This window comes from Clinocottus analis, unplaced genomic scaffold, assembly GCF_023055335.1.
Source record: "Clinocottus analis isolate CAN_PGR_092001 unplaced genomic scaffold, fCliAna1.0.p SCAF_35, whole genome shotgun sequence".
In the NCBI taxonomy this organism is placed as follows: Eukaryota; Metazoa; Chordata; class Actinopteri; order Perciformes; family Cottidae; genus Clinocottus; species Clinocottus analis.
The window spans coordinates 1,402,204-1,420,898 of NW_027176098.1; the positions used below are offsets into that span (position 1 = coordinate 1,402,204).

The following is an 18,695-nucleotide window of genomic DNA, read 5'->3' on the forward strand; positions in this document are numbered from 1 at the left end:
TATCTGGAGAACAAACAACTTCATTATCTCGTTATCTGCAAAAAACACAACACAATGTGTGTGTTAATGTGTGCGGGCTCGTTTGTTTGTGGAGCAGCGACTACAACGAGGTGCAGAAAGGAAAGAAGAAACGTTCACTCTCCAAAAAAAACTTTGCGCAAAAAAAAAAATTAGCAAATTTTTTTTGAGAGCAAATTTTAGTTTTAAGAGCAATTTTTTTTTGAGAGCAAATTTTAGTTTTAAGAGCAATTTTTTTTTGAGAGCGTTTTTTTTTTTTTTTTTTTTTGAGCAAATTTTTTTTTTCAGCAAATTAATTTTTTTAGAGCAAATTTTTAGAGCAAAAATTTTTTTTTCGAGCAAAATTTTTTTTTCGAGCAATTTTTTTTTAAAGCAAATTTTTTTTTGAGAGCTTTTTTTAGAGCTAAATTTAGTTTTGAGAGCATTTTTTAGAGCGTTTTTTTTTATCAAATTTTTTTTGAGAGCATTTTTTTCAGAGCAAAATTAATTTTTTTAGAGCAAATTGTTTTTGTAGAAGGGTTTTATTTTATTTTTAAAGCAATTTTTTTGAGAGCATTTGTTTTAGAGCAAATTTTAGTTTTGAGAGCATTTCTTTTTTAGATCATATTTTATTTTTTTAAGAGCTTTTTTTTAGAGCAATTTTTTTTATTGAAAGCAAATATTTGGATGTAATTTACTTACAAACTAGAAATTTGCTTGGGTAAAAAAGACACAAATCTGCCTCCATAGTTGCTGAGCTGTGTGTGTTTTTGTGTCTCTTTGTCTCCACAGAGAGCGAAGGGAAGAAGTAGGACCATGTGGACCACGTCTCACATGAGGAACGGCAGATTTATCAGACATCGATTCCATGGTGTTTAATAAGCTTCGCCTCGCTCAGAGGCAGAGAACTAGAATTTAAAAAAAAGAAATAAACAAAAAGACTCTTTCATTTCTTACTAATGAAATGCACCTGTTTTATAACACGCCATCTGGGGAGCAGCCGGAGGGGCGGGGCGGGGGGTGAGGATGTGGGGGGGGATCTGCACCGACCCGGACCTTTTGGAGATTTCAGTTCAGCTGGCCGGCGCATTTCTTAAAAGCTCAACGTCCCAGAATGCCGTGCGCCAGCCCCGGCTGCAGCTGTGGCGTTAAACTTTATATTTTAAAAAAAACAACGCACATTTATCGTATTGTATTATGATGATGATGATGATGATGATGATGAGACTGAATGTACTGAAGGAGACTTCCCTGATATAGAGTTGATCTTTTTTCTCTCCTGGAAACTGGGAAACAGCATTAGGAAGCTAATAGGTCTATTATTATTATCCTTCTTCTTCTTCTTCTCCCTCTGCTAACTGAAGTGTCCTCCTCCCTCATAGCGCTGACGCTACACATTTGTATTACTAACCTGTACTTGAGCGTAACCATGTTGATTGTATTGTCTTTATGTGAGAGTAAACCTTCACATCGACCCCGCCCGGTGCCACGTAGGAACCCCGCTGGTGTAAATATTCTGTACAGATTCATGGCGGAGCGCTGACATGCTTTTTTTAAATCCTCCTCTATGTTGACTACCATCGGCCGTGCGAGGGGGCGGAGCTTAAAAAAAGCCTTTTTCATTTTATCAGCCATGTTTTGTCCTGCAAGAAAAAACAAATAAATGCCGTTAAGTTGGAGAGTTTGAGGACACGTGTGTTGTTTAGCGACCGTTAGCTAGAATCAAACACCGCTTTGGTTAAGAGTCGGCCATGTTTAGGCTACCTACTGGACCTCGCGGTGGGATGGTTTGGTCAAACAAAGAAACACAAACACAGAATTTCATCCACATGTCGGTGTTTCCCGGTACTAACCACTCGGCTTTTTTTGTGTGTCTAAACCCAACCGGCCCTTAACCACAGCATGCAATCACACGGGAGTTAACCTTTTTTTGGATTTGTTTTGCTGGTTTTGGAGAGCGGGACATGAATAAGGAACCGGCTCATTGTTAAAGGTCAGGAAAAGGGAAAAGACTCGCCTTTGAAGACATATAGAATAAAAGAGTGAGGGGTTGTTGTGTTTCTGCCAAAAAAAAACGTGTCTTGATTCTCGTTTTTGGGTTTTTTCTAAAAGACGTAAAGGTGCCGCTTGAATCCGACGTCCAACCCGGAGCTGCAGGTGAAAGAATGTGACGATTTCTACTTTTATCCTGAAGGACAATCCTAGTGTTGCATCTGTGTCTTTATCGTTACGTCTAATGTCGCCACTTTGCTCAAAACTAAATGGGAATGTTCGTGTGTTTTTCCACGACCAACATTTGACTTTGTCTATTTATAAAATGAAAGCATTTGACGGCGAAACCGAACACTAAATTCAAAGTTTAAAGTGTCTGAAATGAGATTAAAAATGTTATTTAACCCTGAAAATACTGGAATTATCCTTCTAATTTAAATGTTTATGGTCAATGAAGCACCCAGATCAGGAGTCCCACAATCCTTTGCTCCGCCCCGACTCCCGCGCTCCCTCCTACAAGCTAACTAGCTCACCGCAGAGCCGCTGATAGACAGTTTGCTAAAGTGTACTTAAAGGGACAGTGTGGAGCATTTAGGACCTATGTGTGTTTTATTTAGTGTGTAATAACCTGAAAATAAAAATCATTGGCGGGTTTTTGTTGTTAGCTTAGAAAGAAACGTTACTTTCCAAGTACGGAGCCGGCGGCCATGTTTTTCTACCGAAGCCCGGAAAGGACAAAACAAACATCGGCTGCCGACAGTTTGCAATCTATAACCTCACCACTAGATGTCACTAAATACTACACACTGAACCTTTAAGCCCAGTTTTGAGGTATATAGGCCCACTTGTACTTTAATTGAGTATTTCCATCTCATGCTACACACTTCTCTACATCTCAGAGGGAATATTGCACTTTTATAATATCAGTTACGTCCTCTTTGTATGTAAGCCCATTTCCGTCAAACCAAAAAAAAAAAAAAATAGGACAAAAAACATATTAAAAAATTGGGACCAAAAAAATAAATAAAATAAATTCAGACAAAAAAAATATTGATTGACTTTTTTTGTATTTTTTTTTTCATTGACTTTTTTTGTGGACACTAAAAAAAAGTTTACAAAAAAAAAAAAAAAAGTTGATCAATTAATAAAAAAACTTTGGTCCTAATTTTTTTTTTGTAGCGGAAATGGGCTTCCATATTTTTGACACGTGAAACATCCACATAACATAAAATATGAACATATGAACACAAATAAAGTTGATTCAGCGTTTTTAAAATCCTGATTAAAAAACACTCAATTTTAAAAAAAAGCTCATTTAGGCTCCATTTAGCTTTTATCATTGTGGCATTAAACATATCAGGAACAAATAGTAAATGAAAGTGTATTCATAAAGCACATTTAACTGTGAAGTATCGTGATCTGTCAGCGGCTCTGCCTCACCTCGACAACACCTTACCTGCATAGTGTCGTGATCATTCTCTTACTTGAATATAGTGCTATGAACCCTGTTTACGCGGCGCCGCGGCGTCGTCTTATAAAGGCTGCTTGCTGTGTTCAGTTCTCATCCCGCTAACGACACGCGGAGGAATCGTGTAAACATGGAACCTGCTGTTGCTTTTTTATACTGTATATGCCTTAATTCATATGTTTGGCAATCATGATTAAAGGATGTTTTATAAAAAGTATTCTCGTCTGTGGAGTTTTGTCTTTTAGGAGTGATGTTAAAATATGAATTGTTAATGCATAAATCTGTATTTTTTATTTGGTTGACTCCAAAAAGAGACACATTGTGAGAGTATTAATGCGCTATAAATAACAATAACATGTGAGTCTCCTCTGCTTTTTCACTAAAAAAAAAGTGTCATATTTTTAAATAGCAGTGTTGAAATGCTCATGACTGTTATTAAGTTATTTAGGGAAGTGAAGTTTGCAAATTTCTACAATATTATTTCTCTTTTTACTCTTTTGTGTGATTACTTTATTGTTTTATGTGATCGAAGAAGATCTTTTAGTTCAGTAAAAGTACAAGTGAAGAACTATACTCTATTATCTGTACAAACATATTACAATAAAGAAATTGGCACAAAAAAAGACTCATGCAGAACGACACATTTCATAATAATATGTGTTTAATAATTGGATTTTAATGTGGCTGCAGGTAAAGGTGGATCTTATTTTAACAGCTGAATCTGTAGTTTCAGGCTTTATTAGATTATATTTGATGTCACAAGAATAATCTTAGATTTGTGAATATGTATTTTTATCAGGTAAATATTTTGAATCTGAAAATCAACTCATAAAACTACAGCTGTCAAATAAAAGTAGTGAAGGAAATAAAGTCAAGTATTCCCCCTCTGAATTGTATACAGTAGTAGTAGTAGTAGTAGTAGTAGTAGTAGTAGTAGTAGTAGTAGTGGTGTCATCAGTATTACAGTAGTAGTAGTAGTAGTAGTAGTAATAGTATCAGCGCCCTGCACTTCCACCTCCCGCCTGCAGGGGGAGCGCTGCGTCACAGAAGCGTCTCCGCCTTCACTTCCGGTTTCAGAACAAAATGGGTGGCGCCAAAAGCTTGACAACAAAGCGGTTCGCTGCCTTCAACCGACAAACCGAACCGTCTCTGTGGGATCTGAACACGTCGCGTTACACGCGAGCTTCTGACTTCATTTACGTGACGAAGACGAGTTTAAGTGGAATAGTTTAATAGTTTTACAAATGACGTAATGGCGCCGAAGACCGACCAACTTCTCATCGTTGTGTCCATCTTGCAAGGTGAGAAGTTATGAAGTTACCTATACTATAAACACACATACATAAACTGTGTATGACGTGTTTAATACTTTATATTATATGTACAGCTATAATACATTCATCATGCGAACTGCCGTTAATCCAGTCAGAAGTGTCGCAACTTAATAATATTAATACTTTCTATCACGAAACACCTCATTTAGGTTCTTTACTTAAGTAAAAGTACTATTAACACTTCATTTAATGTACTATTAACACTTCATTTAATGTACTAGTGACACTTAATGTAATGTACTTGTAACGCTTCATTAAAACTACTAATAACGCTTCATTTAAAGTACTAGTAACGCTTCATTAGAAGTACTCCTAGATCGTCATTTAAAGTACTAGTGACGCTTCAGTAAAAGTACTAGTGACGCTTCAGTAAAAGTACTAGTGACGCTTCAGTAAAAGTACTAGTAACGTTTCAGTAAAAGTACTAGTGACGCTTCAGTAAAAGTACTAGTGACGCTTCAGTAAAAGTACTAGTAACGTTTCAGTAAAAGTACCACTTCACTGTAACGCGTCCTTCCTCCTCAGGGCGTGGCTTCCCTCAGGCTCTCCGGCTCGGCCTGGTGGTCAGGGCGAGCTTCGATGGCGAGCAGTTGGCCTCGGACCCCGTGGAGCACCGAGAGCAGCCGCTCTTCAGCACCGAGCTGGCCTGGGAGCTGGACCGCCGCACGCTGCACCAGCACAGGTACGACCAGTAAGACCAGTGAGACCAGTGAGACCAGCACAGGTATGAACCAGTGAGACCAGCACAGGTGAGACCAGTGAGACCAGCACAGGTATGACCAGTGAGACCAGCACAGGTATGACCAGTGAGACCAGCACATGTGAGACCAGTGAGACCAGCACATGTGAGACCAGTACAGGTATGACCAGTGAAACCAGTCGACCGGACCAAAGTTTTAGTTCACGGCAGGATTAGAGTCTAATTATTAATATTAGATATTTGGTGGAAAATTGGAATCTACCATTTTTTTCCTCTGTTAATGAATGAATAAAACATAAACAGCCATCATTGTGTCTCATTATAATATTAAAGCAACACAGTATCTCTTGCAGAAGCTGGGACTGTTTCATATTACTTATTTATTTTCCGTAGCTGGAGTTTACTTTTCACAGCCTGAATATGTTTCTAGTGCAAACTGTGTCATACATTCATATTCAGACTGCAGAGAACTCCCATCAAGCTCACGTGTTTTGCCGTGGACGCGCTGACGAAGAGGAGCGACAGCGTGGGCTACGTCGTCCTGGACCTGCGGTCCGTGCAGGAGGTCCAGCAGGTGAGCGTCTCCTCCCTCCCAGTGGCTGACATTGAGCTCGCTGGTTCTGCTCACTGGGAACCGGCACAAAGGGTTAAAAGCGTCTGTGTCCCCTCCAGGAGCCCCGCTGGTTCCCGCTGCTGAGCAGCAAGTACACCAAGCAGAGGCCGGCGCTGCTGCTCAGCACGGCGCTGGAGAGCGACGCCAAGCCCCCCAAGCCCTCTCCTGATAGGTTCAGAGCCCAGAAGGCCCCGCCCAGACAAGGTCAGCCGAGTGTCCTGTTTTCAGCTCTTATTTTGAAAGACCATATTCCTATGAAGCTGTTTTAAAAAAACAAACTTAGATGCTTATTCCACATGTCCAACAAAGAGAACGCTATCAACATAACAGGGTGGTTTGAAATACTTGTCAGGGTTCTTACGGTCATGGAAATTTGATTAAAAGTCATGGAAATGTGGTTAGAAGTCATGGAAATGTGGTTAGAAGTCATGGAAATGTGGTTAAAGGTCATGGAGGTGTGGTTAGAAGTCATGGAGGTGTGGTTAGAAGTCATGGAGGTGTGGTTAAAGGTCATGGAGCTGTGGCTAAAGGTCATGGAGGTGTGGTTAGAAGTCATGGAGGTGTGGCTAAAGGTCATGGAGGTGTGGTTAGAAGTCATGGAGGTGTGGTTAGAAGTCATGGAGGTGTGGTTAAAGGTCATGGAGGTGTGGCTAAAGGTGGGCGTGTCCCTCCCCCTCAGGTCCTCCTGCCGTCACCGGGTCTCCGGCCCGGCTGCAGCCCTCTCTGGTGCCGGAGCAGGGCTTCCACCAGCTGGGCCCCGCAGAGCGCTGCTGCGACATGTTCCTGCTCTCCGTCACCGTGGCCTTCGCCACCAGACTGGAGCAGGTAGCAAGCTGCAGAGCACTGAGGAGAGTCCTGTCCTCAGACACACAAGACACACAACAACACACACTATATAGACACACAAGATACACACTAATATATACAGATACACGACAAAACACAATAAATACAGACACACAACAAGACACAATATATACAGATACACAACAACACATACTTGTCTACATTTCAAAGATAAACCCTTTACTTTAATGTCTCGTTAAACACTTCAGAAAAAGTACTAGTAGCATGCTGTAAAAGTACTAGTAACGCTTCAGTAAAAGTACTAGTAACGCTTCAGTAAAAGTACTAGTAACGCTTCAGTAAAAGTACTAGTAACGCTTCAGTAAAAGTACTAGTAACGCTTCAGTAAAAGTACTAGTAACGCTTCAGTAAAAGTACTGGTAACGTGCTGTAAAAGAGGTAGTAAATACTTCCTGTAATATCTTGTTCTGCACAGCTGATCCCCAGCAGCACGAAGCTAACGGCGGCGCCGGGCTTCTTCTTCTACTACTCTCTGCTGGGCAACGACATCACCAGCGAGCCCTTCGACAGCCTGCTGAGCCCCGCCTTCGAGCCGGAGCGCGCCTCCGTGCGCATCCGCAGCAGCAAGCAGGTCCTGCAGAGCTTCCTGTCGCAGCAGCCCAGTCTGCAGGTGAGCGTGGGCGGGGCTCCGAAGGGCGAGGGGGGCGCGGCCACGCCTTCCTCGGCTTGGGTTTTCCTGTCGCTCACCTGTCGGTCCGTCTCCTCCTCAGATCCACCTGTGCTGCGGGACTCGCTCCCTCGGCAGCACCGACGTCGCCCTCTCGGCGCTCGCCGCCGCGTCGGCGGACCTGCAGAACAAGGCGGCGACGGTGGAGGGAGCGTTTGTTCTGCGACCCCCGAAACGCACCGAGCCGGCGCTGCCCGCCGAGATGCAGCCGACCGTGGGGGTGGCGGTCACCCTGAGGAGGGAAGAGGTCACGGCACAGGTACACACACACACACACACACACACACACACACACACACACACACACACTACTAGCTCTCCTCCTGCTAGTTCTCCATTAGCGCTGCTGCTAACGTTACTAGAGACACATCCATGATGTCGTGATCACTCCGTCTGCATCTCACTTCCTTCTTCCTCCAGCCTTTAGGGACTAAAGAAGCTTCCTCCGACGCTCCTCCCTCTGTTCCTCCGGCTGCAAGACCTCCCGACTCTCCTCCTCTTCCTCCTCCTCCTCTTCCTCCTTCCTCCCACACAGAGAGCGAAGCGGAGAGTCTGCTGGAGGAGCTTCATCGCGGCAAAGAGCCGGCGGCGCTGCTGCCGGGAGATCTGGAGCTTCCTGTCCAGCAGCAGACTGGAGGCGGAGCTGGAGGCGGAGCTGGAGGCGGAGAAGAGGGCGGAGCTTCATCCGTCAGTGTCTCAGCTCCCAAAGTGTCCATCCCGGCCTCCGCCCACCACTACTGCTTCTCCCTGGACCTCCGCAGCCTAAAGAACCTCAGCCTGACGCACCCCATCGCCGCCACGCTCAGGTGAAGCCCTTCTTGTTCTTGTTCTTGTTCTTCTTGTTCTTGTTCTTCTTCTTCTTCTTCTGCTTCTTTTTCTTCTGCTTCTTTTTCTTCTGCTTCTTCTTCTTCTTCTTCTTCTTTGGAACTTCACTTTTTGGGTTTTCTCCATTTACGTGCACCAAATGTTACAGTTTCCCTAAAAAAAAGCTGTGTGTCTGTGTGTGTGTGTGTGTGTGTGTGTGTGTGTGTGTGTGTGTGTGTGTGTGTGTGTGTGTCAGGTACTCGTACCCATTCTTCGGCAGTGCTGCTCCCATCATCACTGGTCCTCCAGTGGAGCTCCAGAGGAACACGGAGGCGTCGCTGCCTCGCTCGTTTTGCGCCTTCGACTTCGCCGCTCTGCCTCAGCAGCTGGAGGACACCTTCCTCAGGTACACACACACACACACACACACAACAGACACACACAGCTTTATTCATCCTGTCAACAGCAACAAAATAACACCAGAAAAGTAAAATGAGTGTGAAGAAAAGCTTCAACATTTATTTCGCCTCCATGTTAAATCTTTGCAGCATTGTTTCAATACGAGTGCAACAGTGATGCTTCTTCTCTGCAACGACACATCTGGCCAGCAGGTGGTGCAACAGGACTGTTCATGTTCTGGGAGGCACTTTAACACATTCTCTCTCTCTCTCTCTCTCTCTCTCTCTCTCTCTCTCCCCCCCCCCCCCCCCCCCCTCCAGAGTCCCCCTGGTGGTGGAGGTGTGGCACAGAGACTCCACCAGTGGCGAGCGTCTGATTGGTCGAGCCTCCGTCCAGCTGTCGCGGCTGCTGAGCTCGAAGAGGACCGACCTGGTGTCGTCGCAGGGGGAACCGAGCTGGAGGCGGAGCCACCGGGACCGGACCCCCGTGGTCCCCACTCACAGGTGAGGAGGAGGAAGGAGAGGGAGGAAGGAGGGGGAGGAGTTTAACGGTAAAAAAAATAACGCTAAACAAGGTTTTCTCTCAGTCCCGGTGAGAAGGTGGCAGAGTTGAGCTACGAGGCGACGCTGGAGGACCTCGGCTTGGTGAAGGCCAGAGACGTCGTCGTGGCCGACTCTTCACAGGTAAAACTTTATTTAAACGTCACCTTTCAAACAGGAGACAGACACACTGTGAATTTGGGGTTATAAGACGATGGTTTCAACTGGTTTCAACTGGTTTCAACTCCCTCAGAGCGAGCCCGCGGCCCCCACCCTCCCGCCCCCCCACCCCGTGGCCCCCCCCAGCCTGGGCGTGGCCCCGGCGGCCCCCAGAGAAACCCTGGAGTACCGCACGGCCCTGGAGCTGGAGCTGTGGAAGGAGGAGCAGGAGGAGCTGTTTGACGACCAGGTAAACCCTCGTGTCCTGATGACGGAGAGGACAGAACCTTCTCTCCTCTCTGAGGGCGTCGACTTCTAGACACGAAGACGAATAAAAAGATAATCCTCCTTTCAGCTGAGGAGGAAGGAGCTGAGCCACATGAAGGCTCTGGCGGAGGAGTGGAGGAGGCGAGACCGCGAGAGAGAAGCTCTGGTCAAGAAGAAGGTGGAGTTACCCGCGTAGGAAACAATGGCCGCCGGGCGTCAACACGACCGTGAACTCACTGCTGACTGTCCGCAGGAGGCGGAGTTCAACCAGCTGGAGGAGCGGCTGCAGAAGACGCTGAGCGAGCTGGAGGCCCGAGAGAAGCAGCTGCTGGAGGCCGAGCTGCAGGTGAGTCCGCTGCTGCTGCGCTCACCTGAGTCCTGATGTCAGAGCGCCCGCTCACCGCTGCTGCTGCTGCTGTTGTTGTTGTTGTTGTTTGTGGGGCTCAGACCCAGCGGCTGCAGAAGGAGCTGCGAGCCGAACACGAGCTGACCCAGAGGGAGCTGCAGGAGAGCGGCAGGAGGCTGCAGCTGGACTGTGACCACCGGGTGGCGCTGGAGGGAGACAAAGCACGGCTGATGGAGGAGGAGAGAGCCCGGCTGCTGCAGCAGGTGGGGAGAGATGAAGGGATGGAGAGAGAGGTGGAGGGATGGAGAGAGAGGTGGAGGGATGGAGAGAGAGGTGGAGAGAGCGCTCCTCTCGGCATGACCCTCAGTCAAATTAATAACTTCCTGTTTGGCCACTTTTTTAAAAGCATAACTTCCTGTTTGGCCTCTTTTTTAAAGCATAACTTCCTGTTTGGCCTCTTTTTTTAAAGCATAACTTCCTGTTTAGACTCTTTTTTAAAGCATAACTTCCTGTTTGGCCTCTTTTTTAAAGCATAACTTCCTGTTTGGCCTCTTTTTTAAAGCATAACTTCCTGTCTGCATCAGATTGCAGACGCAGAGTCTCGCTTCAAGCGGCTGGAGAACGAGTTCCAGCTCTACAGAGAGCAGCAGAGCGCGAGGTCAGAGGTCAACCTGCAGTCAGAGGTCAACCTGCTCTCGCTGGAGAAGGTGAGCTTCCTCAGGACACACACACTCACACACACACACTCACACACACTCACACACACTCACACACACGCATACACACTCATGTGTTTACTCCGGCCTGCAGGTGGAGCTGGAGAGGAAGCTGGAGTCCACCACCAAGTCCAAGCTGCACTACAAGCAGCAGTGGGGGCGGGCCCTAAAGGAGCTGGCCCGGTTCAAACAGGTACGATCAGCTGGACACACCTGAAGAGAAACCTCTGTCGTCCAATCAGAACGCTGCAGAAGGATTTAAGGATTCCTCCTCCTCCTCCTCCTCCTCCTCCTCCTCCTCCTCCTCACAGCTGCCGTGTCTCTCCCTGATGATCGTAGTTTTTCTGCAGGTTTTAAATGTGTTGAGTGTTGAGACGCTCAGCAGCTGTTTAGAGACGAAGAGGAGGAAGAGGGGGAGACAGGGCGCGGCCATCCGTCAGCCAGCACCACGCCCAAATACACCAAAGTACACAAGTACGAGTACACGAGTAGCGTGCATCACAAGCTTATAGTTTCACAAGTTTTCTCTTAAAGGAATCACATGATGCACGCTGTACTGGTGTATTTTGGTGTATACATATAAATACAAAAATGTGTGTGCATATATATATATATATATTATATATAAAGGAAACATTGGGATGAAGAGATATTCAATTTTACAGTTCAAACCTATTCAATGAGATGCCAAATACAAAAGTGTGTGTGTGCGTGTATGTGTGTGTGTGTGTGTGTGTGTGTGCGCGTGTGTGTGTGTGTTGGCTCTCACACGTTACATTGTCTACTTCACTCTCGGCTAAATATTTGGTTCAGTTGTAAAAACACACCTCTCTCTCTTTCTTTATCGCTCACTCTTCCCTTTTTCTTTTTCCCTTCACACACACACACACACACACACACACACACACACACACACACACACACACACACACGCACGCAGCACTAAGTGGGGCTGAGTCTAACGTAAACACTCGGCTCTTATCTGACAAACTAATAACTGTTACTGACGTTCACCAGCTGGAAAAACTGGACGGACATTTTTTTTACTCTTTTCGTTTCACATCAATCTCTTCCTCTCTTTTCTGTTTTCACTCTCCGTCTCTCCCGTCACTCTTCGTGCCTCTCAACCACTTTTTCTTCCTCTTCTCTCTCTTTCCTTATCCCTCTCTCTTTACAGACCTTTTTCTTAACTCATTTATCTTCCCTCTCTTCTTTTTCCACCTCCTACTTCATGTGTTTCAGTTCATTCCTCCTTTTTCCAGTTTTTAATCTCTCTCTCTCTCTCTCTCTCTCTCTCTCTCTCTCTCTCTCTCTCTCTCTCTCTCTCTCTCTCTCTCTCTCTCTCTCTCTCTCTCTCTCTCTCTCTCTCTCTAAGTGCCACATCATTGTAAAGAAAACAGGGAGTGATTAATGTCGCTCTCCCCTCGTCTATTCATCATCTCTGGGATTTGAGCTCGCGTCCCGCTCCGTTGTGTTCTTTTATAAAATATGGCGTCCGTGTTTACGCTCCGCGTCCGTCTCGGCGCTCAGAGGTCCATTTTTTTTTTTCTTCTCTTCCTTCAAGTCGTCTCTTGTTTGGTTTTTCTCTCCTCTTCGTTCGCTCCTCTCAGCGTCTCGCTCGCCCTCTGTTTAGTCAAGAAGAGTCATAAAAATTCTTGGTCCGGGAGAATAAATGTGCTCTGACCAGAGAGGGAGAGAGAGAGAGAGAGAGAGAGGGAGAGAGAGAGAGAGAGAGAGAATAATAACTAATATTCATACTTAGAGTGAGCGTCATTTTTGCTCAAATGGTTGAGGGTTCATATTTCCCAGCCGCTCTGTTTGGGTTTCTTGGTTTCAGTCAGTCAAAGTTCGGGGGTTCAATTCCCTCCAAGTCGGCGTCTCGGGGGTCCGTTTGTATAAAAGCTGTCCGTCAAAGCGTCGCTCGTCGCTGCCGGTCCCAGTGGAGCGCCGCCGGGGGCGGAGCCAGGACGTATCAACGAGCACGCCGACGTGCTGTTGAGTTCCTCTGACACTCGACGAGAAACAACATCAACATGGAGAGAAGTTTAAATCACAACGTGTTCATTTGTTCATTTAGTTTAAATAATGAATCTGCTTTTAAAAGAAAGAGGCTCAACATATCAGCAGCATCCATACATCTATATAAATGTTTATTCTTTTAATAAACTATTGTCTCTCATTCATCTGAGTCATTTAAGGTTTACTGTATGCTTTGAATCCTCATTGTTAGTTTAAATACTACATTTTATCACTTTTTACTGTTCACACACACATTTCACACCATGTTTGCTCATGGACATTTGGTTAAAAGTGTTGGAAATTAGAATAAAAGTCATGAAAATGTGTATAAAAGTCCTGTAAATGCGTTGGTCAGAATGTGTGTGAACACTGAAACTAATCGTTACAGGATTCACTTCCTGTTGCATTCTGGTTGTTTCAGGTAAACGACCTCGTGTGAAACGAAGCGCGACTCAGTTATCCAGACTCATTTGTCTCTAACCTGAAGTTGTGTCTCATCTCCTCTTCCTCCTCTTCCTCCTCCTCTTCATGTTAAAAACTCCTCTTGACCTCCATCAGCTGTTGAGCTGCTCAGAAAAAACTCCACCTGAGATCTGAGAGAAGTTCACATGTTTGTACGAGCCGACCTCTGAGGAGGAGGAGGAGGAGGAGGAGGAAGAGCTCTTGTCTCCTTCACAACAATCACTAAACTAGAGTTTCTCACTAACAGAAGCTTTAAATATTGCGTCATTATCCTCAGGTTTTTATGATTTATGTCATAATAACGGAGTCATTCTGCACTGAAGACGAGTTCTAGTTCTCTGCTCATCCTGATGCTTCTGTTTCCAGAGAAGCCTTTTATACACAGATATTATATATATATATATATATATATATATAATGGTACTATATGGAGTATATTGTTTATGTTCTTGTGTCGTTCCCCAGCTGAAGCTGCTGGAGTCTCATGATGTAATATCTATATAAAGATACGCCCCCCCCCCCCCCCCCCCTCCAGGACTCGGGCCCCCGGTTGTCTTTGGCGGCGCCGGCAGAGAAAATGTTTAGTGTTTGTTTTTCTAGAAATTATCCTGAAAACGCTCCGAAATACAGACGCTAATGGTCCACTGAGAGGCCTGAGTCAACACTGTGTGTGTGTGTGTGTGTGTGTGTGTGTGTGTGTGTGTGTGTGTGTGTGTGTGTGTGTGTGTGTGTGTGTGTGTGTGTGTGTGTGTGTGTGGTGATCAGCCGTGTGAAAGCGTTCAGCAGTAAAGTGAAAATGTTAGTTTTCACATCCAGAAACAACTGACTGGTCTGTGTCACCAGTGTGTGTGTGTGTGTGTGTGTGTGTGTGTCTTTGTTCCTGAGACTGTGTGTGTCTGCTTTCATATCTAAGAGTGTGTGTGTATTTGTTTCTGATAGTGTGTGTGTGTGTCTGTTACTAAGAGCCTGTGTGTGTGTGTGTGTGTGTGTGTATGTGTGTATGTATGTGTGTATGTGTTTGTTTCTAATTGTGTGTGTGCTTTCGTATCTAAGTGTGTGTGTGTGTATGAGACAGTGTATGTGAAACTGTGTGTGTGTGTGTGTGTGTGTGTGTGTGTATGTGTTTGTTTCTAATTGTGTGTGTGCTTTCGTATCTAAGTGTGTGTGTGTGTGTGGGTCTGTGTGTATTTCCCAGCAGGTTGTTGGTCTTCAACCATATTTCTTTTCCGTGTTTTCCTGATTTATTGAAATGTTACTCGACTGAGTTCCAGCTCGGCATTCTGGGTAAAAGTTGTGACTCATGAGTGAAACACGACTTTATTATTATTAATAATATTATTAATATTAATATGTTAAAGCCTTTTGATGTGAATTCCTCCTCTGGAGTAAATAATTAGTTTTGATGAGAAAGTGAAACCAGACGAATGCGTCGCGCTGACGCAGTCGTCTGGTTTCACTTTCTCATCAAAACTAATTTATTTTTGGAAGTTTATTTTGAAAATCTTCTCTGTTCTCAGCGCGAGCAGGAGAACGCCGTGACGCGCCTGAAGGAGCAGCAGGCCGAGCTGGAGGCCATGAGGCTGCGTTACCTGGCAACGGAGCAGAAGGAGGCGGTCCACCAGGAGAAGAGGGAGCTGGACGACATCAGGAACGAGCTCAACAGGTGAGCAGGAGCAAAATAAATATATAAATATAAATATATATACTATGTACTGTGACGTTTAAAGCAGGTAGTACACACTGTGTTGAATGTATTCGACTTCTTCATCTTTCATTCACAGGTTGAAGCAGCAGGAGGACCGGTTAGGCCCCGCCTCCTCCCCCGGTGGCCCCGCCCCCTCGCAGCACCTGAACGAGGCCGCCGAGGAACACCTGAGCCGCCTGCTGGAGGAGAGAGACACCCTGCTGAGGACCGGCGTCTACACCCACGAGGACCGCATCATCACGGAGCTGCAGCGCCAGATCCAGGACGCCATGAGGACCTGAAGGAGTCAATGAGGTCTATTCCGCTTATGGGAGTTTATTCTGCTTCTGGGAGTTTGTTCTGCTTCTGGGAGTTTGTTCCGCTTCTGGGAGTTTGTTCCGCTTCTGGGAGTTTATTCTGCTTATGGGAGTTTATTCTGCTTCTGGGAGTTTATTCCGCTTCTGGGAGTTTATTCCGCTTATGGGAGTTTATCCTGCTTCTGGGAGTTTATGCGGGAGTTTATTCTGCTTACGGGAGTTTATTCTGCTTCTGGGAGTTTATTCCGCTTCTGGGAGTTTATTCCGCTTACACAAGTTTATAAGAGTTTATTCCGCTTACACAAGTTTATTCTTCTTAAAAGAGTTTATTCCGCTTCTGGGAGTTTATCCTGCTTCTGGGAGTTTGTTCTGCTTCTGGGAGTTTGTTCTGCTTCTGGGAGTTTATTCCGCTTCTGGGAGTTTATTCTGCTTCTGGGAGTTTATTCCGCTTCTGGGAGTTTATTCCGCTTACACAAGTTTATAAGAGTTTATTCCGCTTACACAAGTTTATTCTTCTTAAAAGAGTTTATTCCGCTTCTGGGAGTTTATCCTGCTTCTGGGAGTTTGTTCTGCTTCTGGGAGTTTGTTCTGCTTCTGGGAGTTTATTCCGCTTCTGGGAGTTTATTCTGCTTATGGGAGTTTATTCCGCTTATGGGAGTTTATTCCGCTTATGGGAGTTTATTCCGCTTCTGGGAGTTTATTCCGCTTCTGGGAGTTTATTCCGTTTACACAAGTTTTTTCCGTTTACACAAGTTTATTCTTCTTAAAAGAGTTTATTCTGCTTACGGGAGTTTATTCTGCTTCTGGGAGTTTATCCTGCTTCTGGGAGTTTATTCTGCTTCTGGGAGTTTATGCGGGAGTTTATTCTGCTTCTGGGAGTTTATTCCGCTTCTGGGAGTTTATTCTGCTAAAACGAGTTTATTCTACTTATAGGAGTTTATTCTGCTTATAGGAGTTTATTCTATTTATAGGAGTTTATTCTGCTTATAGGCGTTTGTTCTGTTTCTGGAGTTTATTCTGTTTCTGGAGTTTATTCTGTTTGTTTACAGACTTTTCTTTCCTCCCACAGGTATGATGAAGCCTCCAGCCCTCCCTGTTTTTTTAATATATATATATATATATATATATATATATATATATATATATATATATATATATATGCTGTGAAGTTATTGCGCCACAACGTGTTGTTCAGTTTTTAGATGTTTGTGTACAGTTTATATTAGTTTCAGGTGTTTTTCTGCCAGCAGGTGGCGCTGCAGCTCAGGAAATAAACTCTGACCTGCAGACTGAAACATTAATTTATTGTTATTGTCGGAGCTCAAACTCTGATTTCTGTCTGCAATAAATTATTCTGCTTACGTAATCCTGTCTTTCTTTATGTTTTTAGATTATTGAGAAAGTATCAAAGAACACTGGAGAAATGTTTCTACTCAAAACATTCTATTACATAATTATAGAACATTATACAAAAGAGTAATATATAGTTATATAGTTATAGAACATTATACAATATAATACATATAGTTATAGAACACTATATTATGTAATACATATAGTTATAGAATATTATACAATATAATACATATATGCATATTGTAATATAACATCAAACAATAAAGTAATAGAACATATAACATACATAAATCACATCATATAAAAAGCTTTATGTCAAAAAAAATAAAAGCCAATAACATGAATGAATTGATATGCTGATCCGATGTTCTCTGAGGTCGTGGGTTTGAATCCCAAACGCTCCTCTTTCCTCCAGTCGTCATCGCTCCGTTGATCCTTCATCTCCACCTGAACTCGTCACGCTGGAACGTCTCATCACCTCGCCTCACCAGGAAAGTCTTTTACTCTGAAGGGGTCCTGCTGCTTCCTGTGAGGAGACCAAACACGGAGCTGAAAGAGTTCAACTCATCACGGACTGAACGAGCAACATCAACCGTTCATCTTTGGGTCTAATTTGGTGTGTTTTAATCCTCTTAACGCTTTAAAAGTGACAGTAGAATATTCTACCATCTAAACGGCTCAACGCTGTCCAATAACAACGATCAACAAGGTGTAACTTTGAGCCTGAGAGGACTCAGATGAGACGCTGCAGATGCTTTTGTCATCACTACTTCCTCGGCAGTGCACATGCATACACAATACATGCATACACAATACACCCACATACCCCGCGTTTCCACTTTTCTTCTAGTCCAGGCACCGTCCCCCGAGCCCAGCGGGCACTGCCCCCCGAGCCCGCCTCAAAAAAAAAAAAAATGCACTAAAAAAACCCCCTCAAAACTAAAGTTTGCTCGAAAAAAAGAAGAAAAAAAAAACGCTCTCAAAAAAAACTGTCAGAACTAAAATTTGCTTTAAAAAAACCTTTAAAAAAAAAATAAAATTTTGCAAAAAAAAGAAAAAAACGCTCTCAAAAAAAATCTCTGTAAACTAAAATTCGCTCTAAAAACAACACTTTAAAAAAAACTCAAAAATAAAATTTCTCCAAAAAAAAATCTCAAAACTAAAATTTGCTTTAAAAAAACGCTTTAAAAACTCTCAAAACTAGAATTTGCTCAAAAAAAAAAAACGTTCTCAAAAAAAAATCTCCAAACTAAAATTAAAATTTGCTCTAAAAAACGCTTTAAAAAAAATCAAATTTCTCAAAAACAAAAAAAATCTCAAAAAAATCTCTCAAAACTAAAATTTGCTAGAAAAAAATAAATAAAAAAACGTTGTCAAAAAAAAATCTCAAAACTAAAATTTGCTTTATAAAAAACGTTTTAAAAAAATCTAAAATTTTGCAAAAAAATAAAAAAAAACGCTCTCAAAAAAAAATCTCTGGAAACTAAAATTTGCTCTAAAAACAACACTTTAAAAAAACTCAAAACTAAAATTTCTCAAAAAAAAAATCTCAAAACTAAAATTTGCTTTAAAAAAACGCTTTAAAAAACTCTCAAAACTAAAAAACAAACGCTCTAAAAAAAACCTCTCAAAAAAAATCTCTTAAGACTAAAATTTCTTTAATAAAAAAAAACGCTCTAAAAAAAAACACTTTAAAAAAATTCCTCAAAACTTGAATTTGCTCTAAAAAAAAATTTGCTTTAAAAAACTTTGCTTTAAAGCTCATGAAGCTTCTTCCTCTGAGACGTGAAGTTGGAGCACTGACATGTTACAGTGCTGTTTTTTTGAGAGCGCTTTTTTTTAGAGTGCAAATTTCTTTTTGAGAGCATTTTAAAAAAATAGAAGATTTTTTTGAATTGAGAGCAAAGATTTGGAGATAATTTACTTCCAGACAAGACATTTGCTCGGGTAAAAAAGACACAAATCTACCTTCGTGGACGTCCTCCTGCG

General features: G+C 43.4%; 2 protein-coding genes across 5 annotated transcripts in view; both read left to right on the forward strand.

Moving 5' to 3' along the window:
• The window catches only part of znf608 (zinc finger protein 608), a 32,986-nt gene extending 31,991 nt beyond the window's left edge, over positions 1–995 (forward strand). Inside the window, exon 11 of the mRNA XM_068596270.1 lies at positions 790–995. Coding sequence (XP_068452371.1) covers positions 790–809 — 20 coding nt within the window. The 3' untranslated portion in view covers positions 810–995. The remainder of the gene's footprint in view (positions 1–789) is intronic.
• Positions 996–4,544: 3,549 nt separating this feature from the next.
• cep120 (centrosomal protein 120) lies at positions 4,545–16,711 on the forward strand. Of its 4 annotated transcripts, none has more exons than XM_068596234.1 (20): positions 4,545–4,758; positions 5,317–5,473; positions 5,951–6,065; positions 6,164–6,308; positions 6,784–6,929; positions 7,387–7,581; positions 7,682–7,897; positions 8,059–8,444; positions 8,699–8,848; positions 9,162–9,344; positions 9,428–9,524; positions 9,634–9,789; positions 9,895–9,984; positions 10,060–10,152; positions 10,254–10,415; positions 10,737–10,859; positions 10,963–11,061; positions 14,867–15,012; positions 15,131–15,348; positions 16,583–16,711. In XM_068596234.1, the coding sequence occupies exons 1-19, from the start codon at positions 4,710–4,712 to the stop codon at positions 15,333–15,335; spliced, it is 2,913 nt and encodes a 970-aa protein (XP_068452335.1). In that variant the 5' UTR covers positions 4,545–4,709; the 3' UTR covers positions 15,336–15,348; positions 16,583–16,711. The 4 variants fall into 4 exon arrangements, with proteins under 4 accessions (XP_068452335.1, XP_068452334.1, XP_068452332.1 ...); XM_068596233.1 differs by having other exon boundaries at positions 16,598–16,711; XM_068596231.1 differs by having other exon boundaries at positions 16,601–16,711.
• Positions 16,712–18,695: the final 1,984 nt, after the last annotated feature.

What these genes read in the sequence shown, in the direction of transcription:
- cep120 (XM_068596234.1), top strand. Translation starts at nt 4,710, where the DNA reads ATGGCGCCGAAGACCGACCAACTTCTCATCGTTGTGTCCATCTTGCAA. An exon ending in TCGTGGCCGACTCTTCACAG is followed by an intron (nt 9,525 to 9,633) that starts GTAAAACTTTAT and finishes CAACTCCCTCAG; the next exon opens with AGCGAGCCCGCGGCCCCCAC. An exon ending in GAGCCCGGCTGCTGCAGCAG is followed by an intron (nt 10,416 to 10,736) that starts GTGGGGAGAGAT and finishes TGTCTGCATCAG; the next exon opens with ATTGCAGACGCAGAGTCTCG.